Source organism: Sodiomyces alcalophilus (assembly GCF_042370955.1).
Source record: "Sodiomyces alcalophilus JCM 7366 unplaced genomic scaffold ACRALscaffold_2, whole genome shotgun sequence".
In the NCBI taxonomy this organism is placed as follows: Eukaryota; Fungi; Ascomycota; class Sordariomycetes; order Glomerellales; family Plectosphaerellaceae; genus Sodiomyces; species Sodiomyces alcalophilus.
The window spans coordinates 2995915-3022293 of NW_027263533.1; the positions used below are offsets into that span (position 1 = coordinate 2995915).

At 55.6% G+C, this 26379-nt stretch overlaps 11 protein-coding genes across 11 annotated transcripts; 6 read left to right on the forward strand and 5 right to left on the reverse strand.

Moving 5' to 3' along the window:
• Positions 1-121: 121 nt before the first annotated feature.
• Positions 122-2197, reverse strand: ACRALDRAFT_207374 (uncharacterized protein; the record flags this gene model as incomplete). Its single annotated transcript, XM_071022232.1, has 13 exons — positions 122-255; positions 350-408; positions 478-610; positions 732-839; positions 963-1013; positions 1053-1178; positions 1232-1428; positions 1469-1521; positions 1578-1593; positions 1641-1681; positions 1732-1798; positions 1882-1936; positions 1981-2197. The coding sequence occupies 13 exons, from the start codon at positions 2195-2197 to the stop codon at positions 122-124; spliced, it is 1257 nt and encodes a 418-aa protein (XP_070877201.1).
• Positions 2198-2237: 40 nt separating this feature from the next.
• ACRALDRAFT_2040434 (uncharacterized protein) lies at positions 2238-4472 on the forward strand (the record flags this gene model as incomplete). Its single annotated transcript, XM_071021049.1, has 2 exons — positions 2238-2530; positions 2591-4472. The coding sequence occupies 2 exons, from the start codon at positions 2238-2240 to the stop codon at positions 4470-4472; spliced, it is 2175 nt and encodes a 724-aa protein (XP_070877202.1).
• A 1043-nt stretch (positions 4473-5515) lies between these two features.
• On the reverse strand, positions 5516-6941 carry ACRALDRAFT_1055165 (uncharacterized protein; the record flags this gene model as incomplete). The annotated part of the gene is made up of 4 exons (XM_071015844.1): positions 5516-5569; positions 5679-6653; positions 6699-6787; positions 6920-6941. 4 exons carry the CDS (start codon positions 6939-6941, stop codon positions 5516-5518), a joined length of 1140 nt encoding a protein of 379 aa, XP_070877203.1.
• Positions 6942-7345: 404 nt separating this feature from the next.
• ACRALDRAFT_1048007 (uncharacterized protein) lies at positions 7346-10283 on the forward strand. The gene is made up of 4 exons (XM_071015531.1): positions 7346-7871; positions 7971-8097; positions 8171-9505; positions 9562-10283. Exons 1-4 carry the CDS (start codon positions 7678-7680, stop codon positions 10027-10029), a joined length of 2124 nt encoding a protein of 707 aa, XP_070877204.1. The 5' UTR covers positions 7346-7677; the 3' UTR covers positions 10030-10283.
• Positions 10284-10990: 707 nt separating this feature from the next.
• ACRALDRAFT_1061403 (uncharacterized protein) lies at positions 10991-14154 on the forward strand. The gene is made up of 4 exons (XM_071016423.1): positions 10991-11562; positions 11683-11782; positions 11857-11869; positions 11995-14154. The coding sequence occupies exons 1-4, from the start codon at positions 11271-11273 to the stop codon at positions 13402-13404; spliced, it is 1815 nt and encodes a 604-aa protein (XP_070877205.1). The 5' UTR covers positions 10991-11270; the 3' UTR covers positions 13405-14154.
• ACRALDRAFT_2099048 (uncharacterized protein) lies at positions 13883-15031 on the reverse strand (the record flags this gene model as incomplete). The annotated part of the gene is made up of 2 exons (XM_071022923.1): positions 13883-14923; positions 14987-15031. 2 exons carry the CDS (start codon positions 15029-15031, stop codon positions 13883-13885), a joined length of 1086 nt encoding a protein of 361 aa, XP_070877206.1.
• Positions 15032-16201: 1170 nt separating this feature from the next.
• On the forward strand, positions 16202-17179 carry ACRALDRAFT_1068593 (uncharacterized protein; the record flags this gene model as incomplete). The annotated part of the gene is made up of 1 exon (XM_071017585.1): positions 16202-17179. The coding sequence occupies one exon, from the start codon at positions 16202-16204 to the stop codon at positions 17177-17179; it is 978 nt and encodes a 325-aa protein (XP_070877207.1).
• A 185-nt stretch (positions 17180-17364) lies between these two features.
• ACRALDRAFT_207383 (uncharacterized protein) lies at positions 17365-19174 on the reverse strand (the record flags this gene model as incomplete). Its single annotated transcript, XM_071022233.1, has 14 exons — positions 17365-17436; positions 17465-17609; positions 17636-17718; positions 17763-17884; positions 17943-18052; positions 18115-18310; positions 18354-18448; positions 18505-18518; positions 18557-18570; positions 18657-18802; positions 18833-18903; positions 18944-19061; positions 19120-19128; positions 19164-19174. The coding sequence occupies 14 exons, from the start codon at positions 19172-19174 to the stop codon at positions 17365-17367; spliced, it is 1206 nt and encodes a 401-aa protein (XP_070877208.1).
• A 1458-nt stretch (positions 19175-20632) lies between these two features.
• On the forward strand, positions 20633-22447 carry ACRALDRAFT_2025823 (uncharacterized protein; the record flags this gene model as incomplete). Its single annotated transcript, XM_071020350.1, has 2 exons — positions 20633-21003; positions 21070-22447. The coding sequence occupies 2 exons, from the start codon at positions 20633-20635 to the stop codon at positions 22445-22447; spliced, it is 1749 nt and encodes a 582-aa protein (XP_070877209.1).
• Positions 22448-23638: 1191 nt separating this feature from the next.
• Positions 23639-24765, reverse strand: ACRALDRAFT_1061407 (uncharacterized protein). Its single transcript, XM_071016424.1, has 2 exons — positions 24079-24765; positions 23639-23947 (listed from the first exon to the last, which is right to left on the reverse strand). Exons 1-2 carry the CDS (start codon positions 24727-24729, stop codon positions 23861-23863), a joined length of 738 nt encoding a protein of 245 aa, XP_070877210.1. The 5' UTR covers positions 24730-24765; the 3' UTR covers positions 23639-23860.
• Positions 24766-25042: 277 nt separating this feature from the next.
• Positions 25043-26326, forward strand: ACRALDRAFT_1068596 (uncharacterized protein; the record flags this gene model as incomplete). The annotated part of the gene is made up of 1 exon (XM_071017586.1): positions 25043-26326. The coding sequence occupies one exon, from the start codon at positions 25043-25045 to the stop codon at positions 26324-26326; it is 1284 nt and encodes a 427-aa protein (XP_070877211.1).
• Between the last annotated feature and the right edge of the window lie 53 nt (positions 26327-26379).

A 26379-nucleotide genomic window follows, 5' to 3' on the forward strand; every position in this document is an offset into this window, starting at 1 on the left:
GTTTCTTTTCTCGTCTTTTTCAAGACTTCTTTTTTATTCTCTATACCCCGTCCTACCTAGGACTTTGCCGCATATTCATTTTGACTTCTTTTATACCCCACACATTTATTTTGGAGTGGCATTATTTGGTTACGAGTGGCAAGGTGGTTCTCCATATATAATTGATAATCGGGACGCGGTCTGAGGTGGGCATGGGATTGCTCTTGGCGAGCTGGTTTCCCATTTCCGCTGGCGTTGCGAGGATCTTGATGTATTCTATAACTCCATGTCATGGCGGGGTTACTTGAGAGCGTTTTTATTTGTTTTGTATGTATTTTGTCTGATGGAATCTACAAGATGATAGCTGCACTCAGTTCACTGTTCAATGAATAGTTTTGACTCCTGGCCTCGTATACACATCGTGTAATCCTCCGGTGACGACGTGACCACTTCTGGTTGTGTTTTCAAGCATCCCGCATGCTTGATTGGTTGCGCCACAGAAGCATGCGAATGGGCGCTACTACATCTTGGTCGCCATCAACTGCTGTTCGGTCGGCTGCACTTCCCATGATACGAGTGCAGAGACCGTCAGCCCTTGTAGTGGTCAGGAAAATGGTCTCGCTAGGATGCGCTATTCATAGCACAGCGTCAGTCCAAAGGAGTAAGCTCGGAGATTGTAGTGCATTCGTACTTAGTATGTACAACGTACTTGCTCCTACAGCGATATGGAATAGTCAGTAACGAAGATGTACTTTGCCGGGTGAACATGATGGTGGGCGAAAGTCGAGTAGGGATTGGTGGCAGATGTGCAGATGTGCGGGTTTGGGAGATTGCCTTCATATAACAGATGTGGGGGCGCACTTCAGTGACTTTTGATGAGGCGTATGTACAACGTACCGGTAATACAGGTACTTCGTACATCGTTTTAACTCGGATGGGAGATGAGATTCTTAGGCGCTACTCAAGCTCGTTACGTACTGCACTTGCACTGTATGACTGCCTCATGTAACCAGTCAGGGGAGAGAGGAAGGACTCTGGGAGGGAGAAGAATGGGGATAGAATCTACACTACACTAACTTCGTACCTATAGAAGAAGGGCGGGGTGAGATGGGCGAGCCGAAAAGAGAAAGACGGGAGAAGAGAGCAAGCAATCACATTGCGATGATTGGGAATATGCCTGGATTTAGATTTGCCCCTGCCTATCAGTGTTTCCAAGCTGCGCTAGTACGTGTACATACGTTGTACAACGTACAATGAAAATGAGTGATTCGGCCGATCGTCGAGCCGCGCTGGACAGACGTCGGCGTCAGCAACTCGACCGAGTCCTCACCCACCGTTCGGCACACCCAGTCTCTGAATCGAGTCTGGGCGTTTGCACGACGTACCGGCGCAAAACCATTAAACAGTTCGTGCATACACACGTCGATGAAAACATGGTTTGTCTTACAACTAACTGTACAACGTACGCTATAGGCGTGGCGTCTTGAACAAGCTCCACCAAATCCGTGCAGTCGTCACCGTGTCAGCAAATGACATGCTCCACTTTGCATTAATCAATGTGACCAGACATCACCACCCTTATATCGAGGTCTTTCCACTCTACTGAAGTCCATGCTCGTATAATGCAACATTGTCGACTTTTACGGAACACCACACCACACCCACCCCCTTGTCTCGCCTTGGCCCCTTCTTTCGGCTTCTTCTAGTTCCTCCCAAAGCGTCCCTTTCCCTTCCACCCATCCCATTCCTCACCCGGACCTCCAATTCCTCGCGGTGTTCGCTGACAGGCCGTTTCACCTCGTCTCGCACCCGGATCCAGCTTTTCTATCGCATTGTTGATCCGTCGTTCAATTTTTTAAACCTCAATCGTTTCCCGGGCTTCTTGGATAGAAGTCGTTCCACTCGTTATTTGCAATTATTTTTCTTTCCCCGAGATCATCAACTTTGCCTGTCTTGGCTTACGAGGGAAAAGACATCAGAAAAGGGACGACGGAGACACACTGAATCGCGGCGACTGCTTATTTGAAACGGAGACTTGGATTCTTTCGTCCTCGCAACTACGACGCTTTTCAACGCGACCGTCTTCAGCCCGCACCATTGAGAGTCGACGTGTCTGCGTTGCAGCAACATGAATCCCTAACTCGGCATCGAGATCTCTTGCTTTCGCCTCCTTCAGCGACTTACAACTTTTGTGATCGACCACGATAGATACGACCATTTAGCGCATCTCTTGTTTTCTCCCCGCCCACTCGCCCCTTATGGCAATCCGACCGGTGTTTGAAAGGCTGCGACCACAGTCGAGAGGCGTCTTGGGTCCTCGACCGCGCCCTAAGCTTGTCCTTGCCATTGGCTTCATCATCTTCACCATCTACCTCCTCAGCTACAAATCGTCGGGTGATGGCTACCGCGTCGTTCCATGGAGTCGCGATCAAAAGTCCGACAGGCCCAGGACCGAACAGCAGGTGGAGAAGGAAAGGGCAAAACAGCTGAGAGAGCAACACGAACAAAACCTCAGAGACGAGTTTGCTTACGAGTATGAGAGAGCGAAAAGGTAAAGTGATTTTCTTTTCTTGCCAATTCGAGACAAGCCTTCTAAATAGTCTCGCTATAGCCTCCCCGGAAACGATGCCATCTACGGCAATACACTGGCCACCCTGATCAGCAAGGAGATCCGGGCACCCGAACACACCGGCGACCTGAAAGAGGCATCCCAGAAGCCGCTGGGCTTTGCCATGGACAAACCCGTCGCCTACGACCCCTATCCCGACTACGAGAGCAGCGAATGGAAGAAGACACATCGAGGCACCTACGTCCCCTGCCGCGGCGCCACCGGCGACTATGTCGAGGACATTCAAGTCTTCAAGGGCCATCCTCACGACTTTCCCGCCGAAAGCTTTGGGAGCTTCGACACCCTCAACATCGACGGCAACCTCTGCTTTGAACGAGAGACCCGACTGGGTCCCTACGGCTATACCACCGTCCTCAAAGATGGCCATCCCATCAACTGGGACAACGTAAACTGGGGAGAACTACAGGATACATGCGTAGAGCTCAACCAGGACCGCTACGATCTCGAAGGAGAACCCAACCCTTACCTTGACGTCTACCCCGAGTTGGTCGGCGCGGCCAGGGACTTGCGCGGGGAAAAGCGGTTTCGCCGGAAGACCAAGTCCAAGAGGCATAACCCCTACCCCAACCTGGCTAATAGCAATAGGAGCTCTACAGCCCGTCCCCACCTCCCGCCGCAGAAACGCTCCGCCATCTTGCTCCGATCCTACACCGGCAAGACGTACTCGGACAATGACAGGCAGAACATTCGTGCGCTGGTCTCGGAACTGGCGCTGAAGTCGGGTGGCGAATATCACGTATATCTGCTTCTCCACGTCCGCGACAACTCCCTGGATATCTTCGGCAACGCCGACACGTACCAGTACGTTCTGAACGCGAATGTGCCCAAGGAATTCCACGACATGACCATTCTCTGGAACGACCACGCCGTCTGGGAAATCTACACCAAGATGACCGACGAAAACGAGCGGAGCGTCCATTCGGCCCAGTGGCTCTCGGTGCAGAAGTTCAGCATGGAATTCCCCGAGTACGACTTTGTCTGGAATTGGGAGATGGATGCGCGCTTCACAGGACATCACTACGACTTCCTCGAGAAACTCCACGCCTTCGCCAAGAAGCAGCCCCGCCGCGGGCTGTGGGAGCGCAACGAGCGCTACTACATCCCCTCGTACCACGGGGACTACGACCACGATTTCCGCAACGACGTCGAGACCCGGACCAAGGGACAGCAGGTCTGGGGGCCTCCCTATTTGCCCTTCATCACGCCCGTCGGGCCCAAACCGCCCGTGGCCCGCCCCGAGCAGGACAACTACAGCTGGGGCGTGAACGAGGATGCCGATCTCATCACCATTGGGCCCATCTTCGATCCCGTCGGCAGCAACTGGGTGATCCGCGATCATATCTGGGGCTACAGCGACGAGAACCACGACAAGCTCGACCTCCCGCGGCGCACCACCATCGTCACGCAGTCGCGCGTGTCGAAGCACCTCCTCAACATCATGCACGTCGAGAATTTGCGCGGCAACCATGTCGCGTCGGAAATGACACCCCAGACCGTCGCCCTCCTGCACGGCATGAAGACCGTCTTCGCCCCGCAACCCGTCTGGTTCGACCGTCCGTGGAACGGCACCTTCCTCGCCAAGTGGTTCAACCCCGGCCCAAGGGGCGCGAGTGGCGGCGAGGGCAGCCCCATGGGCTGGGGCAGAGAGCGCCGGTACCAGGGCTCGACCTGGTACTATCGCGCCGAGGCGCCGCCCCGGCTCTACAACAACTGGATCGGCTATTACGACACGGGCATCGGCGGCCCTGAGTGGGAGGAGCAGCACGGCCGGCCTTGCCTGCCGCCTATGATGATTCATCCGATCAAGGAGGTCAGGCGGACAGAACCCGACTTTGCATCCGGGTTCGAGCTTGCTTACGGCTGAGCATGCCATCATCCCATGGCGGGACGAACATGTCATGATCTACGATATTGCACCCCTCAAACTTTTTATTTCTCTTTACCTTGGACACTACCGCCAGTTCGGGCTCCTATATTCCTCGACGGGGCAGCTGATTGAGCTCAGTTGGAGATGGCTCACCGTACCGAGGCGGGTTGACGACTACATTAATTCCATTCTTCTATGCTCCACGATGTTGAAGGCCGGGTGGGCTCTTCATCTGATGACAACGGGCACAACAACCTTTTTAAAGCTATACCCGGAGGGGAGGAAGGAGGACGCACCGGTAACCCGTGTCCAGAGCATGATACCCGGCTAGGGAGAACCACCAGCAAGGAACGGACGCGAGGTTGGATGTTGTTCTGCGTTTATCCTGGCCATACACCGGAGGGGGAGGAGAATACACCGGGGGGCGAAAGACTTGTGCAACACCATGTCAGCACGGGCTGCGGCGTTTCGTTGGGTTCTTCGTTTTGGGGTCCCCTTTTTCTTTTCTTTTCAATTGCCCGTTTTTTTTTTCTTCTTTTCTTTTTTGAACACAAAAAGGCGCATTATTGTGTCTATACACCATACATCTCTTCGTTGGGCTTCTTTCTACTAGGGGGCTTCAGGGGCCTGGGGCATCTGCATTTGTGCGACCAGCGGCTTGCTACTTGATATTTCGGAACCGCGTCTCAGGGCCATGCTTCGTTGTACATATGACGGACGAATGGGGACATGGGCGGGTGGTACTTGACGAGGGGAATCGTCGGTTTGATGAGGTGGATTCGAGTTCTTCCTCAATAAAGACATGTGTGATTGGTCTAGTCTGGCTCCTGTGTTCAAGTCTAAGCTGTCGGTGGGTGTGGATGCCCTGGTTATCGACGAGGCAACTATCATTGTCCCATCCACTTCATCCCATACGTCCTATACCTTCCCGTGAGATTAAAGTAGGCAAAGTAGGCAAATCCATGTGCTCTCTATTCTCTATCTTGGGTCAACGCTCTGGTTTCTAGCCAATGCATGGTATCAAGCGGATATACAAGTATCTAATAGAGCTCCATCTTCTCTACATTCTCGAGATGGATAAGTCCGTTGGGTGGCTATAATTCCGTTAGTCCCTCCTTCCTCTTCTGTTCCTTTTCTTTTCAATTCCATTCCACTTCTCTTCTTTTACTCTTCCCTGCAAACGTTGTGGGCGACGGTACTTACAGGGATGAACTGGCGCAACTTGACACCAGCCTCGGCAAAGACAGCGGCGGCCTGGGTGTCCATGCTGTAGGCCTGGGCGTAAACCACCTCGCGGATGCCGACCTGGCAAATCTTGATGCTGCAGGTGAGGCAGGGGCAGGTGTCGCAGTAGAGGACGGCGCCGGGGGGGATGCGCTCGCGACCGGCCTCGAGCAGGGCGTTCTCCTCGGCGTGGATGCAGAGGCATGTGACGAGGGAGGAACCGGAGGCGGGGCCCCCGTCGTTGCAGCGCGGGCAGCCGCCGTCGGCGCAGTTGCGGAGGCCGCGCGGGGTGCCGTTGTAGCCTGTGGAGAGGACGCGGCGCTCGGCGCCGGAGACGAGGACGGCACCGACGCGGCGCTTCATGCAGTTGGAGCGCAGGGAGGCCAGGGTCGCCAGGGCCATGAAGTAGGCGTCCCACGAGGGGCGGAGGCGGGCGGGGCTCGGGAGGTCGAGCTTGGCGAGGGTGGCGTAGAGGTGCGGGAGGGAGGGGGAGGTGTTGAGGAGGCGGACGGTGGCGCGGGAGATTAGGGGTTGGAGGCCGGACTGGGGGTCGTAGAGGCGGGCGTCGGAGTGGGCGACGAAGGATTCGAGGTCGGGGATGTGGGGGATCGTCGCCGAGGGGGTGAGTGTTGGGGCGTTGGAGGGGTCGGTGCCGGCCGCGGTAGTAGCGGCAGTAGCGGCAGTAGTATCAGTGGTTGGAGTAGAGGATCGGACGGTTTGGTAGCGGCGCCAGCGAAGGGTGATGGGAGCGTCGACGCTGACAAGGAGGAAGAAGGGGCGGGTGGCCAGGACGTCGAGGACGGATTCGTTGGGGATATCGGTCATGACCCAACGGTCTCGCCAGCGTGGGGTGACAAAGTCGAGCAGGGCTTGCGGCGAGGTGAAGGTGAGTTCCGAGGGCAGGGCCGGGCTCGTTCCATTGGTGATGGGCGGCGTGGGGTCGGTTCTAGCGGTCTGGCTGTCTGTGGACGCGGGTGATGAAGCGTCTTGGGGGAGTGCCCTGGTGGTTGGGGCATCAAGATGGATGTGCTTGAAGCCATGGTGGTCGACGAGATACTGGGCCACTGTCTTCTTCCCGGCACAGATCCCTGGAGGCAAATTATTGATTCGTCATTTACATGAGGTATTCTGAACACACGAATGTGACATGGAGGAGAGAGCTAGGGGAGAAGGCCTCGGTCTTCACAGCCATAAGCCCCGAGGGAAGATTCTCTTCTTACCTCCACAGATACCGATAAGCATGGTGATTCACTTTGGTGACGGGCACCGAGATATGTTCGATAGAAAGGGAATGGTAGGTCGAAATGGGATATCACGACATGCGGCTTGTCGAGCCCATGGCCATCCTCATTTGAGGACATGACATGGAATGGCAAAGAGAGACGCGTCCAAGACGCGTTAAGTGGTGGGGGTGATGGTTGATTATTAATACGTAGGTGATACGGATACGCTGTGAAACGGCCCCACGGATTGAGGGTCCGATGACACAATAGGTACTGGTACAAGAAGTCCTACAACTGTACGCTCAATACACCTACAATACACCTACTGGTGGCCAAAGGCAGCAGCCCGTGACCTGTGTTGGCGATTTGGATGCACAGGTGACTCTCAACCGTTACCTTTTAACTTTCCCCATTCCTATGAAGAAAGGTTTATCACGCGACTTTTCTCTTTCACTCTCACGCCTCTATAATTCAGAGACTCGGCATCTAGACATCTAGACGACGTACCTGCTCCACTTCTGGCTATCGTCTACCCCGCGCATCACCTTCTGCCACTTTGATAATACTACGTTATTCCTGCCCACATACTTCGTAGTGCCTTGACTTCTCCTCATACTTCGTACCATTCAGCAAGTTATCCAACGACATCATCAGCACAACCCAAACACATAGGAAATAACCCCATAGCTTGACCCTTGACCCGAATCTCGTCCTCGACCTCTCCGGCCCAGGCGGCCTTGGTCAACAAGCTCACAATGACACTTCAATATGCGCCCTTCCTTTCCGATATAGAGCTTCCGTTCTATGCGGCCCTCTTCTCGTCCAAAATCGATCATGACAAGCTCGACGACTCGGTCCGTAAGGTTATTGGCCAGTATGCGCCGCTTCCTGTCGAGCCTGCCCGCAGCTGCAAGATGCAAATCCTAGGCAATGCGCTCACCAGAGACGAGTACGTTGCCATTTTTTTCTCTTGTCTTCTTTAGTCTTCCTTTTAAATGTCCATTGTTTTGGCAGAGGTTAGCGGTTCCGTTGATATTGACTGCCCCAGGACCCAAAACGAGGTCAGAGCAGAGAGAGAGCATATCAGAGCTGAAGGGTTCATCAAGAATGTCAACACCATAGAAGACTTCAAAAATGCCGATAAGCCTGCTATGCTCCAGCTGGCTGCGCGTCAGGTATGTCTACTGCCGTGCAACCCACCCCGTCCCCCGGTGGCCCATCTAATTGTCATTGTGACCCCCCCCTCAGATCTGGGATGCCATCAACGACGGCTCCATCTACGAAGTCCCCTCTCTCCTCGCCTCGTTTACCATTCTCTCCTACGCCGACCTCAAGAAATACCGCTTCACATATTGGTTCGCCTTTCCGGCCCTTCACTCCGATCCGCAATGGAAACGTGTAGGTCCAGTCGGCCATCTTACCCCCACGGAGAGTGCGGCTCTGGTCGACCGGGTCGGGACCTGGACATCGCAACGGGTCAATAGCCGCCAGAACGGCTTCTTCCTCGCCAAGAAGGTCAGGGGCATGGACCTCAGCGATTACAGCGAGGACGGGAACGACGAACTCCACACGCTCAACAACGAGGCCGGCTACGTGTGGGAGATTGGCAAGCTGGCCGACTTTGAAAACGGCTTCTTCAACGACATCCCCGACGAAGACCGCTACGTCGCCTTCGTCGACCCGTCGACGTACGCCGAGAATCCGTCGTGGCCGCTGCGGAACCTTCTCTGGCTCGTGCGCCAGCGCTTCCGCCTTTCCAAGGTCAACATCCTGTGCTATCGGGAGCTCAGGGCCAACCGGAACAGCGCAAGGAGCATCGTGTTAACCCTCGAGACCGAGGCGAAAGAGCCGCTACACCCCAAGAGCATGCCCAAAGCGACGGGCTGGGAGAGGGACGGCGAGTCGAAACTACGGGCCAGGGTCGCCAACTTGGCGGAGTATATGGATCCCGCCAGGTTGGCTGACCAGTCGGTCGATCTCAACCTCAAGCTGATGAAGTGGCGCATTGCGCCCAACCTCAATCTCCGCGCCATTCAGAGCACAAAGTGCTTGCTCCTCGGCTCCGGTACCCTGGGTAGCTATGTGTCGCGGAATCTCCTCGGTTGGGGGGTGCGCAAGATTACCTTTGTCGACAACGGCCGCGTCTCCTTTTCCAACCCTGTCCGGCAGCCGCTTTTCGAATTCGACGACTGCCTCGACGGTGGTAAGCACAAGGCGCCCCAGGCCGCCGCGGCCTTGAAAAGGATCTACCCGGGGGTGGAGAGCGACGCACACGTGCTGTCGGTTCCCATGCTCGGCCACCCCTTTACCGATGAGGCCAAGACGAAGAGCGACTTCCTGCAGTTGCAGAAGCTGGTCGACGAGCACGATGCCATTTTCCTCCTGATGGACAGCCGCGAGTCGCGATGGTTGCCCACGGTGATGGGCAAGGCGGCCGGGAAGATCGTTCTGAACGCGGCGCTGGGTTTCGACAGTTTCGTTGTCATACGGCACGGCGCGGAACCGAAGGACGCTTCGCCCGATGACATGGAACGGAAGACGCTGGGCTGTTATTTTTGCAATGACGTTGTTGCTCCAGTCGATGTAAGTGGAACGCACGTGGTCATATAGGGAGAAATGCAACTGACAAACGATTTCAGTCTCAGAAGAACCTTACCCTCGACCAGCAATGCACCGTCACACGACCCGGAGTGGCGGCCATCGCATCAGCCCAGTTGGTCGAGCTCCTGGCCAGTCTGCTCCAGCACCCGCTCAAGCACCATGCGCCGGCCCCACAGTCTCTGCATGGCGCCGCACCGCAGCGCGACCCGCCCGACCACGCCCTCGGTTTGGTGCCGCACCAGGTGCGTGGCTTCCTCAGCACTTTTGAGAACATGGTGATCCGCGGCGAGTCGTACCCGTCCTGCAGCGGCTGCAGCCCGCGGGTGCTCGAGGCGTACCGGCGCGACGGGTGGGACTTTGTCAGGCGCGCGCTGCAGGAGAAGGACTACGTGGCGGAGCTGTCGGGTCTGGCCGAGGTGCAGCGGCAGGCGGAGAAGATGGCGGCGCGGGTGGAGTGGGAGGACGAGGAGGATGGGGCGGACGAGGGCGATGGGGAACTGATCTAGGCCGGATATGATTTATCGGTGATGACTTGGGATGTTGGTGATGAACTTGGCATGTTATAGTTTAGATTTCTGATTATTCGGTGACAGGCAAAATCTAACAAATGTATAGCGAGGGCGTTTGGGGGATGGATTCATCAGTCTCGTTATTGCGCTTTCTTCTTCTCTTTCCATTCTATCGCCATGACTTGCTTGCTCTGCACTCTTGCGGCAAGGTATCGAGGTCTCCTGACTTGTTCACGTGGTGGTTGTTAGGGGCCAAGTGATTTAGAAGATCAATTCGCGTCTTGACGATAAAGACGCCCGCCATACAATCGCCATGCCAAGCTTGTTCAAGACTACGCGAGGTCCAAGACAAATATCGCGACTTGTCCTCTTTCCCATTCCACGGACTTCTTCCTTCCCTCTTTACCGTGAGACTTTAATCCGGATTTAACAGCTACACCGCCTTTGGTATCTCCGCATAGAAAAATCGCTTACGTATCCCGACTCCTATTAGTCGTCCAGACCCTTATTTTTAAATCTCATAAAACTCCGATTTAACCGAGATATATCCCTTGATCATTGGTTAATTTCGCGTAGTATGGGGTAAAGTGGGGCGCTAGTCATTAGCGCCGGATCTGGGTGTTGAGTTCTTGTGGTATTACCGGTTTTTTGATGTAGAGATCTCATGATGTAATCGTTGTAATCACGCCCCCATGCTTCGACAAGCAAAATTTAGCAACTAAAAAGTCACTAGCCAAATGCGACTGCTGTTTATTAGGAAACCATTGGTTGCAGGGTACGTACTTGTACGTAATGCATTGTTGTTTGCGAGAATACCCACCCCGTATCACGAGTGAGACCCTGGACCCACCCTGCAGATGCCCATCGGTCACGTGTTTTATCTGAACTATCGACGGAATAAGTAATAACATTCTCCCACTCCACTCCCAATCTCCCGGGTATTACTGTCCTTAGAGTCCATGTGCCCTGACACCCTGACATCCGACTTAACGACTTCAACCTCACTATTGTATCACTCTGTAGTAGCACCGAAAGACGAGGGAACGAATGGCGCTCCCATCTGAACACCTTCTACTACACTTTCATCGGCCGTCCACTTAGTCAACCGGCCAACAACTTTCTTCCACCCTTTCCTCTTCCTTCCAACGTCGTCCAGCCCGAATCATCATTCAGGTCAGTGAGGCCGAGTCCTTGTTTGGCAAGAGGAGACACCGCGACGGGAACTCTCTTCCAACACCATGTTCAGGTACATAAGGCGGCGTGTCTTTGAGACACCGACGGAAACCGTAGACAACTACATCGGCGTCGCCGTGCCACTCGAGGAGGCGCACTGGTACAGCCACTCTCATCGCACGGGCAAGGCCGCGTTACAGGAACGATCCGACGATGAGGAGGAGGATGGCCGTTTCAAGGATGCGGATGCGGATGAGGCCCATGGCATGCTGGAAGGGAACGCCGTCTCCGAGTACACGATTGCCGGGCTGAGGAGGGAGATTGGGGCGGGGAGGCGTGATTCTACTGATTATGAACGTACGTTTTTTTATTCCCCTTCCCGTGTACGGCTTACACGAGCAGAGAAGAACAGAGAAGAACAGAAGAACCATTGAAGAAACCACCTACAAGTGAAGACTGACATGAAGGACCCGACAGTCAAGTCCAAGTTGATCAACAAGGCCATCCAGGATATTGGAATGGGCAAGTTCAATTGGCAACTATTCGCTCTCTGCGGCTTTGGCTGGTTTGCCGACAAGTAAGTTTTCTTCCGCCCGCTCTCTCTCTGTCTGGCCTGACAACAAGGATCGTCATCGCTGACTTGATTCGCAGTCTTTGGTTGCAAGTAAGTTTGTCTGGGGGCCTTTTTTAACCCCTATGTTTCCCCTTTTTTTGTTGGCTCCCACTCCGTCTCTCGACACGGCTTCCGGATGGCTTCGGCTTCAACTTCGAAACTAACAACGGCTGCAGGGCGTCTCGTTGACCCTTCCATCGTTATCGGCAGAATTCGACATTTCAGAAAAAACCGTCCGATACACCGCAAGCGCCCTCTTCGGAGGCCTCTGTCTCGGAAGCTTCGTCTGGGGTATCGGCTCCGACATGCTCGGCCGTAGGCTGGCCTTCAACTGCACCCTCCTCATCACCAGCGTTTTCGGTATCATGTCCGCCTGGTCGCCGTCATGGGCCGCTGTTTGCATCCTCAACGCCGCCCTCGGATTTGGCATCGGCGGGAGTCTCCCGGTGGACGGCGCCGTCTTCCTCGAGTTTCTGCCAGACGACTCCAGTTCGCTGCTGACCCTGCTCTCCGTCTGGTGGCCCGTCGGACAGCTCGTGTCGTCCCTTTTGGCCTGGTACTACATCGCCAGCTGGCCCCCCGAGCAAGGGTGGCGCATCTTCGTCTTCGTCCTCGGCCTCGTCACTTTGCTCATGTTCGCCCTCCGCTGCTTCGCCTTCAGCCTCTTCGAGTCTCCCAAGTACCTCCTCTCGCGCGGCCGCCAAGCCGAGGCCATCGCTGTCGTCCACGGCATCGCCTATCGGAACGGCACCAAGACCTGGTTGACCGAGGACGTCGTCAGCGCCGTGGTCGGCGACACCGCGACGGATACGGATACCGACGTGGACGCCGACAGGGACATCATGGTCATGCGACGGACCGGTTCCGGCCGCTCCAGAAGTGTCCTGAAAGACAAGCTGAAGAGCTTCTCCGGCGAGCGCCTGAAGCCGTTGTTCCAGAGCAGGATACTCGGCCTGACCACTTGCCTCATCTGGTTCTGCTGGACCACCATCGGCATGGGCTACCCGCTCTTCAACGCCTTTTTACCCCAGTACTTTGCGCGCATCAGCGACCCCGGCAACCAGGTCCCCGGCGACGATCCCAGCTCGCTCCCCGATGACGGATCCGCCCCGGCCCTCACCCCCGAAGCCTACCGCAACTACGCCATCACCTCCATCATGGGCATCCCGGGCGCCCTCCTGGCCGCCTACCTCGTCGACCACCAGTCGCCCTGGCTAGGCCGCCGCGGCACCCTGGCCATCTCGACCTTTTTATCTGCCCTCTTCCTCTTCCTCTTCGTCCAGTTCGGGACCACCGCAAACTCCCAGCTCGTCTTGTCCTGCGCCGAGGCCTTCACCCAGAACATCATGTACGGCGTCCTCTACGCCTTCACCCCGGAGATCTTCCCCGGCCCCGTCCGCGGCGCCGGCACGGGCGTGGCGAGCTTCCTCAACCGCATCGCCGGCCTCACGGCTCCCATTATCGCCGCCACCGTTCCTGGCGATAGTACCACTATGCCGGTCTTCATTGCGGGAGCTCTCATCTTATCCGCTTTCGTCGCCATTTGTCTGATTCCTATCGAAACGAGAGGCCGGCAGAGACTCTAAGGTCGTGGGAGGGCCGCTCTCCGCTGAACCATCCAGACAAGATATGCCCTATTAGATATACACATGACAGTTGGGTTGGGTTCCGTTGAGACGGGACGGTTAACAGAGGACCAACATTTTCCATACGTACATACATTAGTTGAGCAGACTTGGGTATTGCAGTGGCGGTACACATAGTCTCCTGCATAACGGCGTTCATCGTTCAGGTTGCTCTCCATTTCATCGGAGAAGTCGAGAAGACTACCGAGAATATTACAGTATATATGCTATATAGACTTGTCATCGTTAAATCTCTGGCATGACTAAATATAATCTCGAGTCCAAAGAACCGGCTAATTTTGAGGACTTCTTTTTGTCAACAGCTCGCTTCTTCTATGTTTGATGCTCCATTATCCCATGTATATCATCCCTTCGCATTCATGGCATATCTAGGGTACCATCTAAACCATCACATCTTGGCATACTATCTTCCGCCTGTCTATTTTCCATCGCCCTCAACGGCGCGGTTCTTTCTTCGTCTGACCGAGGTTTCCACAGCATCCCGCACCATGGGGTCGGCGCGGATCGTGTTCTGGACAAGCCAATCTTTCACCTTGGTGCGCACGCTTGTCAGCGCCTCGGGGTCATCCGAAAACGGCGCCATTTCCCGATCAAGGAGCCTGGCCGTGTCCGATTGGAGTGCCTGGACCATGGAATCGAGCCTCTCCAAACCGCGGAGAAGGACCTCCTCCCCAACGTCATCGGCGGCTTCGTCACCGCCGACGCTGCGGAACCAGTACTCGAAGCTCGGCCCCAGCTGGTTGAAGGCGATGTAGAGCGCGATGCTGGCCTTGCGCATCATGGTGATGAGCTGGAAGGGCAGGTACGGAGCCTTCCCGATCAGGGAGGCGAGGGCGGTGTTGAGGGCGGTCAGGACGGCGGGGTGGTGCGGGCGGGTGACGACGTGGCACTCGAAGACGCAGAGCGAGGCGAGGAGGACCCAGCGCCAGTAGCGGCCCCAGTTCAAGTAGCCGAGGAGACCGAAGCCGTAGAGGAAGACGGCGGCGACGCCGTAGTGGGGCAGGGTGGACTGGAAGACGCCGCGGGCGAGGTAGTCGCGGACGGTGGAGGCGTGGCGCCAGGCGGTGATGTCGGGGCCGAAGCGGTCGTAGGCGAAGCGGGCGGCGGGGTCGAGGAGGGTCTCGGAGGCAAGCTTGAGGTGGATGAAGCGGTTGCCCGAGGCATCGGCGCCGGCGCCGGCCTTGTCCGGGTGGTAGATGGTGGCGAGGCGGCGGAAGCGCGACTTGATCTCCCGGTCCTCGGCGGCGAGGCTGGTGAGGCCCAGGTCGGTGTAGAAGTTGCCTTGGCGGCGGAGGTCGTAGTCGGCCTCGTAGAGGGTGTAGAGGAGGTAGGCGACGACGACGAGGGCGTGGATCGCGCGGCGGTGGGTCACGTAGCGCTGGCTACCTGGTTGAGGGTGTGGGGAGCCGGCGCGGATGGTGAGGGAGTAGTAGATGGATTGGAGCCAGCCGGTGACAAACTGGGGACGTGGCTGTTAGTATGGATGCTTGGTCTGCAGAAGGCAGGCGGGGAAAGAACGTACCTGGGGTAGAAAGGACCACCCCAGGAGGGAGATGAAGCCAGACATGGTGGTTGATGTCGAGCGCGTCTATGGGTGATTTTGCTTTGTCATTTCAGAGGGAAATGGCCGGCTGTGGGAGAAGAAGAAAAGACGATAGGTTGGAGGGAATAAAAACAACTCGAAGAAGGGAACAAAGAAACGAAGAAAACAAGGACAATGCGAGGAGGTGACCACGATGAATGCTATCGAGTCGAGACTTGGTGATGTTCGTCTTTGACACCTGGAGTGGACACAGAGATGATTACGTAGGTACCAAGTATTTTAGTGGGTCCTTTCCGGTAGTGATGTGCTGGCGCAAAGACATACCGGCGCGGGTCATCTTATTCCCGTCCAGCCCAATCATAGCACAAGCAATGGATATCATCAGACATCACACCAACTCAACTTCTCCCTTTGTCGACCTTCGTACAACTGCCCTGATGAATGACAGTCCATTCTAGCGCATTGATTAATCAATGTAAACTCTTATGTTTGCGACCAGATGATTGACCCATCAGACATGCAGCTTCTCTCCCTGTTCAAACCGCAAGGCGCGTTCAGTCGCCTGGTCGCGACTTGGCAGTGCCCTGTCTCTTACCATGAGAGGGCTTATGATAATCACGAGTTTAATCAATCTGGGTAACGCAGCATGGTGTAATAGACAAAGAAGTTTTCCATGCTAAGAACAGGCAGCCTGACCTAGGATACGGAGATCGAGTAACAAAATCACAGTGCCCGTCGCTCTAACCATTCAGCAGCAGTCTCTTAGAGATTGTCTTTGAGGAGAGAAGGAGGGAACGGAAAGAAAGGAGAATGGAGAACCTGTCTCATTGTTCAGAGGCCCTTCGAATTCCACGCTTTCCTTTGTTGGTGAACAACACCTCGGTTTTCCTTTCTTTCCCTCTGTCAGTGAACAGCGCTCTTTATCACTCACGATACAACGGAATATAGACAATGCTATTCTACATCAACGCCATTGTATCTCATGGTGCCCCCGTCGCACTGAGACGTTAAAATACCACGGGTGGCCATGTCGAGCCGTAATCACCACACACTTTACCCAGCATCCTCATTCATGACATCCAGCAGAAACGCAACAACGCATACCACAGAGAGTTAGAACGATCACCAACCCAAGAACGACTCAGAGATACTACGCACGGTAAGTGGGCAGCATTCGCCAGACACCAAATAACCATGTCATTGGCCGCCTTGTTCATAGCATTCGCCCAAGATTTCTCCCGAGGCTTCTTCCATGGAGCCTTTTGGGTGCCCTTGATCGCCTGCATAGGCGGGATCATCCGCGGCGGGCTGCGGTCCATGATCATGAACACCATATTCGTCAAGTTCGAGAATCGCTTGCTTCTCGAGGATCCGGTACACTTTGACCTCTTGCACCGCGGTTTGCAATTGTCCGCCTACGTGATGGGCGAATTGGTGCCGTCCTTCCTGCTCGCCCGCGCCGTCCCCGGCTTTGCCGCCTTCCTGGAGATCGCGGTGGCTCCGGACCCGACCACCTCCGAGACATGCGCCTTTGTCGTCATCTTTGTCATCATGTGCGTGCAGCAGAGCGTCCAGGAGCTGGCCTGGAGGATAGACGACCGGTTCACCACGATGAAGCACAGACTGGCGGCCATGAGAGAACAGATGCTCACCCACCCGCGTGACTGGGAGGTGGACGACGGGTTCCGGGGCCTAGGCCATCATACCCCCGCGGAATATTTAGAGTTGATGGACCGACGGGAGGACGACGCCAACCGGAAGATCCAACAGATACAGCACACAATGATCATGCTGAACACGGCGCACTCGTGCGTCTGGGAGACGCATATTTTCCTGAGCCACTGCATTCATGACAGAGTCCGTACCCGCTGGCCGAATCAGATTTGGGACATCCTCGTCCTCCCGAAGAGCGTGCGGGAGCAGCGGCCAGAAGACACCAGCGTACTCGGACGCGCGGCCTACTGGCTCTTGTGCGGCCTGCGGCTCATCCGTAGCTTCGTTCTTTTCCCTTGCTACGACGGCTATCAGTCGAACGGCTCCGAGCTGGTGCTACACCCGCTGATGCTATTCCTACATTGGGATGCCATGAACAGCCAGAAACAGGCCCTGGGTGGTCGCGTCTTCTTTGGGAAAAAAACAAACCCGGCCCACAGACACAGGAGGATGATCTAAGGCGGGGCAGAATCATCGACAGAGACTGGACGAGACCAGGAGAAACGGGAGAAACGAAACCAGGGCTTGCCGGCCAAGTCGGTTGGTTTTCTTTCCCGTCCCTTTCCACACGGAGTGAGTGTGCAGCATTTACAGGTAAGCATATTTGACGCAAAATGATAGGTAGGTTCGACAGCCCCCACTGTTTAGATTCTCTGATGAATAAATGTCGCACTTGTACCAGATGGTAAGAATTCGTGTTCGACTCGAACGGATGACTTGAGCGGAACGTGGAGGCTGGCTGACAGTCGTGACCGAGTTGAGTCGTTCTATTGCCCGCCGTCTGACGCTGCCATAGAGAACGGGGAGAGCTTCGAGGCGGGACAAGCGGCTCAAGCCGGAAACATCTCTACTCTGTGCCTTGGGCAGCGGAAAGGGAAACAAGGCCAAACTCGAGCCAATTCAATCAACACTTACTTAGCCGGATTGAGCAAGTACAGGCAACCGGCCGACGTGCTCGTCCCATCCTGTATCCCGTCGAGTCGATACGAAGATGCAGTCTGGTAAGCGAAGGGGCAGATCAACCTTTCCCTGTCCCTTTCACGGCGGTGGCTTGCAAGTTGGCGGACAAAGCTGATGTCGACTGCATTCTGACCTCCGTCTCGTCGAGGCCGGCGATTGCCAAGGGTAATGGGGAGAGAGTGGTGTCATCGTAAAGCCACCAAGCTCGCCTCCGTCAGTATATTTATCGATTGTCCTTTTGGGCTTTCGCTTCGCAGGAAACATGGTGGCGAAAATCCGTGAGGATCGACGGGGACACGGACTCTATCGCACGTGGGTTGACGGGTGCTGTCAAACCGCAATTCATCTAATCGTACGATGCATGCGACGCGGCTCAAGAGATGGTAAGGAAAATATTGGTTGCAAGGTTTAGTTGTACGCGGCTGACCGTTCACCGTTCCTGGGCAGCGATCCTGCCGTCGGTGGGACAACATGAGCAACATTTAGTTCCTATCCTCGGCTCGAGCTTGCAGCCAGAAAGGGCCCCATCTGAAAACTCATTGGGCGTAGACCCCACGTGGGATTGGCAGCGGCGGTCAAACCCGGGTGCCTGAAGCAAAGGAGTACCGGTATTTGTACGCCCCCGGTTCACTATTTGTTGTCCACTCAATCCATTTTTAGAAGGTTACGCGACCGCGTGCATAAGCAAGATCTTGGCCGCATATGCTGCGTACCTGTACCTCACGACAAGCCTCAATCTCTGCAATCAAAACCAGATGTCTTGAGCCACTAAATCACTACTGTTTCTGCCTCTGTATTCATTGACCCTAAGGCATTAAGAACACATAATGTCCTTACGCTAGGTACCTTGTCACACACACTATGTAATCCTGATACCCTGGTCACGTGACCTTGTTACACACACCACGTAATCCTGATTACCTACTCTAACGTGTACAGGTACGTAATATTTACAGCCAAGATCTTGCTTATGCACGCGCTCGCGTTACCTTCTTATTTGGGGTTGAGTGGACAGCAAATACCGAACAGGGGGCGTACAAATACCGGTACTCGAAGCAAAGGAGGCAGCGGACGGGACGAGATGGAAGGATGAACAAGGTTGCCGTCGTCCACGTCCACGTTCTCTATCGGTAGTAGTCAACGTCTAACGACAGTCCTGCAATGTATTTGTGGACGGTGGAGCGAAGCGAGGCCAAGACACGGCACCACACAGACATTATACACTAGTTGTCCGAAGTCAGGGAGGTGTAGATGTAGGATCACGAGCGTGATCGGGGAGTGTTGGTTGTTGTTGTGGCCTTGGGAGTGGCTAGTAGGCACGACGCCACATGCGAGATCTCCGAGCATGGGCGGCACAGCGCCGCGAGGCTGAACGAAGCGACTTGGGACTTCCGTGCGCCCTCCGGGAATCGTCTTACTAAGCTAAGCGCCTGGGCCACACTACACTACTCAGCCACAATTGTAAAAACAAAAATAAAACGACTGTGATATCATTGGCTGCGAGCCACCAGAATTGTGGCTTATATAAGCCCACATGTCCAAAAAAGGATATTGATTGCCAGGACTCTGGGTGTTTGACTCTTCCTCTTCCCCCTCCTGCTTATCGTCTCCGCCCACCACCCCCCTCCGGTGCCCAACATTGATGCGGACACGCCCTCCCCCTTCACACTCGTCTGTCTACATCCCGTGTGCTAGGGATCGACCTTCTCCTTATGGTTCTCCGTGCCGTGCGCGTGGCTCCCGACGCCAGAGCAGAGTTGGGTCGTTGGCGAGGAAGAGAAAGACATGGAAGACACACGCCCCATGACGACGACAGTCGACAGGGACGGGACCCTATCTTGGGCACCTGCCTATCACAGGGCAAGAAACCTCTCCCTCACTCAGTGACTAACCCCATAGCCTCGTCTACGTTCACATCGGCCGTCCAATGAGTCCCTGCAAATATCATTGTCCAAGATGGAGACCAACGAGTCCCAGCTTCGACTTCGTCGACTCCCATGCCCTTCTTCCACCCCAGTCCCTTGTATCAGAGATTTTTTTCACCGAAGATCCCATAGGTTCCAGCCACTTTGCCGATATGCATCTACTCTCCTCCGTCCCGTGTCGACTCCATCTCCTGGGCTTCTGGGTTCTTGTTTCCCTGCTGTAGCCAAGCCACGCCGGTGGCTGCCTCGAACCAAAGTCCCAACGCTGTGAAGACTTTATCCCAGGGACTCAGTGACGGCGTAAAGAGTAGGTGGGAGGAAACAGCCGGTCTAATTTGCTCCTGGCCTTGAAAATGATGGAAGGCAGCCGAGTGGCTGGTCGCTTACCACTGACTCTTCCCGCCAAACCCAGGGACGTTTGAGACCCGACGGAGACAGCGTTGTCTATTCTTTGCGATTTCTTCTTCTTTGGCTCGTCTTACAACCTGAGGACCGGACCTGCGTCTGGTTTCCGGGATGGGCGGGTGCACGACCTCGTGTTTCTGGCAAGATTACCAGGTTCGCTCAACCGCCCCGTCCAATGACTGAACTGCGCAGAGATGCAGAGGGTTATTATTGACCTGTCGGCATGACAATCCCTGTCCCGCGACAGGGGTAGGGGGTGTTGATGATCCTCTCCATCCCTCGGTGACAGCGTTGCACTAACCCAGCATCCGCATGTTCTCGAAGCCAGGCCAGGAACAGCCAAGACCCTTGTGTGCCTTTGCTTCTCGGAGTGGCCCGGGGGTTGTTCAGGCATCACTTGGACATGGTAAACCGCCGTTCAGAGGGTAAGAGAGCATCATCTTTCCTGGTATATAACCTCCCGATCGACCCCAATGTTCTGGGTCGGTCTAGGTTTCAGGATCATCATCCACCCGCTCGACCATCTAACCCTCGCAGCTCTTCTCCTCCTTCCTCCACTCCCCCCTCTGTTTCACGATTTTATTCCTTTCTCCGTTACGTCTGCCTTCCTACCCCCTTTACCATGGGCCTCAAGGGGTTCATGACCAGCCTGGTGGTTGGCTTGATGGCCAGCACCGTCATTGCCAATCCTCTCCCCGGCACCACGACACACAAGAAGCGCAACTGCGTTAAGCGCTGCTTCAATGGCCCCGAGACCAGGTCGTGCTGGACGCCGGGCTGGGATATTCATACAAACTTTGAGGAACATGTTCCCATCACCGATGTCGTCAGGACTTACCATCTGAGCATCACCAACATCACCAGCTTTGACGGCGCTGATGGTATCGCGAAGCCTGCCATGCTCATTAATGGGCAATTTCCTGGGCCGACCATTGAAGCCGACTGGGGTGACGAAGTCGAGGTACATGTCACTAACAACCTTCAGCACAACGGGTGAGCTCCCTTCTCTCTCCCCTCTCCCGTTCCCCCCCCCCCCCCCGGCAAACTAACACGACTCAGTACTTCGATTCACTGGCATGGCATTTGGCAAAAGTTTACCAACACCATGGACGGGGTCAACGGCTGCACCGAGTGCCCTATCCCCCCTGGCGCCACAAGGACGTACAGATTCCTGATGCGGCAATACGGCACGGGCTGGTACCACTCTCACTTTAGCGCCCAGTACGGCAATGGCGTCGTGGGCATGCTCAAGGTCAACGGCCCTGCCTCGGCCAACTACGATATCGACCTCGGACCCTATTCCGTTACCGACTGGTACTACGAAACGGCCGACCGCCTCGAGCGCGCGGCTCAGTTCAGCGACCACGGACCGCCTCCCGACAGCGACAACGTCCTCTTCAACGGCACCCACGTCAATGCCGAGGGCGGTGGTCGGTACGCCAGGACGGCTCTGACCCCGGGCAAGAAGCACCTCCTCCGCCTGGTCAACCCTTCGGTCGATAACACCTTCACCCTATCTCTGGTGGGCCACAAGTTCACCGTCATCGCCGCCGACTTTGTCCCCATCGAGCCTGTCGAGAAGGACTCTCTCTTCATGACGACCGGCCAGCGCTACGACGTCATTATCGAGGCCGACCAGGATGTCGGCAACTACTGGTTCAACGCTACGCTCGCTTCGAGCGGAATGTGCGGCACCAGCGTTGTCGATTATCCGGCCGCCATCTTCAGCTACGAGGGCGCCCCCGAGGACGAGCTCCCCACCGATCCCGGCACGCCCGTCTACGCTGGCTGCGACGACGAGACCGGCCTCGTGCCCGTGGTGAAAAAGAGCGCGCCCGTCGACGACTTCCTCGCGCACAAGAACTACCTCGACGTCGCCGTGGAGGTCCAGCCCTACAACGACGAGAGGTCCGTCTATCGGTGGAAGATTAACGACTCGAGCATTGACATTGAGTGGGGGAAGCCCATCCTCCAATACGTTCGCGAGGGCAACTACTCGTGGCCGCGCGAGGCCAACGTCATCGAGGTGGAGGAGGCCGACGTCTGGACCTGGTGGATCATCGAGAACGGCAGCGGCATGCCGCACCCGATGCACCTGCACGGCCACGACACCATGCTCCTCGGCGTGGGCCCCGGCGAGTTCAATGCGGCAAACCACACTTCGCTCCTCAACTTTGACAACCCCACGCGCCGCGACGTGGTCCAGATGCCCGGGCGCAGCTGGATTGCCATTGCCTGGAAGACGGACAACCCGGGCGTGCACCTCCTCCACTGCCATATTGCCTGGCACGTGTCGCAGGGCCTCAGCGTGCAGTTCTTGGAGCGTGGCCCGGAGATTGCTGACACTGTCGACATTGACGAGATTGCGCCCAACTGCGACGCCTGGCGCGCGTATGAGGCGACTGCCGTCTACCAGAAGCACGACTCTGGCTTGTAAGAACGTCATTCTCACGACCCGACGTGAGCCAAATTTCATTATTTACGACACTTTATTACTATTATTCTTCTTATTATTTATTCCCATTTCTTTCAGACATGACGGACTTTTTCAAAAGAGACACACAGTCTTGGGGTTTTATGGGCAATCGAGCGGGAATCCATGCATCATAGACGGGATTTTTTGGGTTTATTTATTTTCGTTTTCACGGAGCATTTCAACGTTGTATTGCATGGCATGGCATGGCATGGCATGAGAGCGGCACTCGGGGCGCCTATTTACGTCTCACATTATCTGTTTTAGACTATCTTTTTTTTAGAGATTATAGGGTTGTTACTCTACAACAATATAGATACTCTCCATTCATCATCCCTCGGGGCCGACAATACGGGAGATGTTTGACGGGGGTTCTCCGATGACTGCCAAAAAGAAACGGGGAACCCACCAATGCACGTGCGACTAAGCCGTCAGTGCCCGGTTCAGGTCCCAGGTCCCCGGGAAAGACCCGCGCCACAGCGGGTCATCATCATAGGGCTGTCAGTACGTACACACCCCTCATTCCCACCCGATTATTAAGTACACCCCCATCCCGAGTACTTACGGACGGCTTCGGCGGTCCCAACGGGGTGGCGATTCCAGGCACGCTGGATGCTTTGCTTCTATTAGAGAAGCTCTGATCATAGACCTTTAATTACATTATAATATCTGCCAACTTGTCCTGCTTGGCTGTACCCCACCGTCTTTGCAGAAGTCCATTTCTCCATGGAACACGTGCGGCGGCTTCGAGCTTCATTCGAAGTGGATGACCTTGGCAAGTTGTATTCCAAACTATTGATATATGAACGTATGAACGTGACCAGGTAGACTCCTGTTCTATCTGGTCATGATCTCGTCCGAATCTTCCTATGTTCGGATGTTACTGTTTCGTTCCCAGTTTCCTTTTCTAGGGAAGCAAGCCCGACAAAAGAATCAATGTCTCCATCTATGCAATGTTCTATACGACGCTTCATAGGTACGGGGTTAAGGGAACACTGACCGTTGTATCACAAAAGTGCCTACTTTAAATACGGCACGCATTTCCTTCGCCAGCCACCGATGTGCTACGATAGCGAGTGAAGCAAACTTTCTTCAGACCTAAGATGAGGCTATTGGCTTCGGTGAAGGGCTTCCACGTGAGGTTGTAGAATTCATATACTGAACGTTACATTGCTTAACTGGCGAGGCCTACCAAGCTATATTCAGCGATTCTTGTTCCATTCATTCGTCATCCCAAACGTAACCTAGGAAGAGGGAGGGTCAGATATTCAGGGGTATACATCCCGTCCTTTCGAGACAAGGTGCCCTGGACAACAGCATCTTTCGGGGATTCTCTCATTCCATCCCATAACAAAAGCTCGCAAGAGACCAACACTTTCACGATCCCCACGTGATCGCCATGGCCTTGAACACTTTACAGTCGTTCTTATGCCCGCCCTCGCCCCAATCTTTGCCCTGACAAGCCTAAGCAGACATGGCGAAAGAAGAATCGTTAGAGACTCGACGAAACAGACGCCCCACAGCGCCTTCTCCTTCCCTACATGCACCGGGAGACGGGGGCGACATGCATCGTGTTCACGCGGGGGCTTACTTACCTTGTTGCAATACCGAACCCACTTACACCCCGTGCACCTCATGAGTCTCCCGCCGCCCTCCCCCTCCGTAGCCCCGCAACTCACGCACTCCTCCGGCTCGGCGGCGTCGCCACCCTCAGCCGCCCGCCGCTCCTCCACCTCGGCTTCATACAGCTGCACCCCGAGCTCCAGCACCCGCTCAAGCGACGCGGGGAGGTAATGCACACCGGTGCCGCGGCCCTGGGGGACGCGCACGAAACCCCGCTTCCCTTCGGCCGAGGGCGCAACGCGCGTGGCGCCCGGCACGACGACGGTCCAGCCGGCCTTGACGGGGCGGAGATCGATGCCGCGGTCCTCAAAGGTGATGGCAAAGTCGGTGCCCTGGCGGTCTGTGACCACGAGGGTCGGCTTCGTGATGGTCATGTTCTGCTTCACCTGCGCCAGGAGAAAGTGCGTGTTCGTCGTTGTCGTGGGGGAGTAGGATGGCGGAGGGGCCGTTTGGGGTGTTGGCGGGGTCGAGGAGGATGGTGGTGAGGGGTTCGATTCGGCATAGGAAGGGGGCTTTGAGGATGACGAGGAAGAAGACGGAGGCTGTGGGGGAACATCGGATTCGAGGGGTAATGATGCGAAGGAGGGAAAGAGGGTTGTCGATGTAAAGTCTGGGAGTGGCATGGTGAGAAGTGAGTAAGGGACTGAATCGGGTGAGATGGTTGAGACGATGAAGAACTTGGGGGAGTACTGCGAGATAGGTACGGAGTAGGTACTCGTACCGTTATCGCTTATCGTTATCTTGTCCATCCTTATCGATAACGTTCTTATCTGTACCTGCCGTAGGACGTGAAAAAAAAAAGTGAAAAACCCGCCAAAGAAAAAGCTCCCAATTCATAGTCGTTTCTGGGCCACGAAAACGTCTCTCCGATTCTCGGATCCTTAACAAGTTAAACCCCCTCCATTGGATTGTGAAACTATCGTACATACTCCCAAAATGTCCAGTTCAGAATCGGAACGGTCGTCGTCGCCAGACACCACTGCGGCGTCCAAGAAACGCAAAGCGGATCTAGAACAACTCGAAATCGACATCAAGGCACCGGAACCGCCCTCCAAGCGAGCCCGACGTCTGCTCAAGAAGGGCAAGGTTCTCCCCCCCAAACCGACCAGCGACGACGAAGCCGAAGACGAGACCGGCGAGAAGAAGGAGAAGGACAAGAAGAAGAAGAGCGCGGCGGCCACCCGCTCCGAACACGGCGTATGGATAGGCAACTTGCCCTTCGACGCCACCCCCGCCGAACTACAAGCATGGCTCGTGGAGAACGCGGGCGGCGCCGTCACCGACGAGGCCATCACGCGGGTACACATGCCCACGACGACCAAGCACGTCGGGTGGCAAGGCACCAAGACGAACAAGGGGTTCGCCTACGTGGATTTCGCCGACGTGGGGTCCAAGGTCGCCGCCATAGCCCTCACCGAGAACGAGCTGCGGCACCGCAAGCTCCTGATCAAGGACGCGTCGTCGTACGAAGGGCGGCCCAAGAAGGAGGCGCGGGACGACAACGGCGGCGGCGAGCAGGGGGACAGGAAGAAGAGCGGCGACGCGCAGCAGCAGCCGAAGAAACCGGCGAGCCGCAAGATCTTTGTCGGGAACATGGGCTTCGCCACCACGGAAGACGACTTGCGCGCCAATTTCGAAAAGTGCGGCGAGATCGACTGGGTCAAGGTCGCCACGTTCGAGGACTCGGGCAAGTGCAAGGGCTACGGGTGGGTCAAGTTCCGCGAGCCCGAGGCGGCCGAGTGGGCCGTCAAGGGGTTCGTCAAGGTCAAGGAGGAGGTCGAGACGGAGGACGACTTTGTGACCAAGGACGACGACGAGGAGGAAGAAGAGGGAGAGGGAAAGGAGGAGAAAGAGGCGGAGAAAGAGGACGGCGACGACAGCGACGACAAGGCGAAAAAGAAAAAGAACAAGGAGAACAAGAAGCAATTCAAGATGAGAAAGTGGTGGGTGAACCGCATCATGGGACGCACCTTGAAGATCGAGCTGGCCGAGGACGACCAGACGCGGTACAAGAAGCGGTATGGCAAGGATGCTGTGAGGCGGCAGCAGCAGCACAAGGCGACGGCGCAGGCGGCCAACGGGGATGCCGCCGCGTCGGAACACAAGGCCAAGACAAGACCGGCGCCATCCAAGGAGCTCAAGGTGCAGGACGACCTGATGGTGGCACGGTTGATGGGTACTGTGGCCAAGCCCACGGGAACGAAAATCACTTTTGATTAAACACGTTTCTTTGTTGTCTCTCTCTTTTTTGGCGTCTCGTCCATATTTTCCAA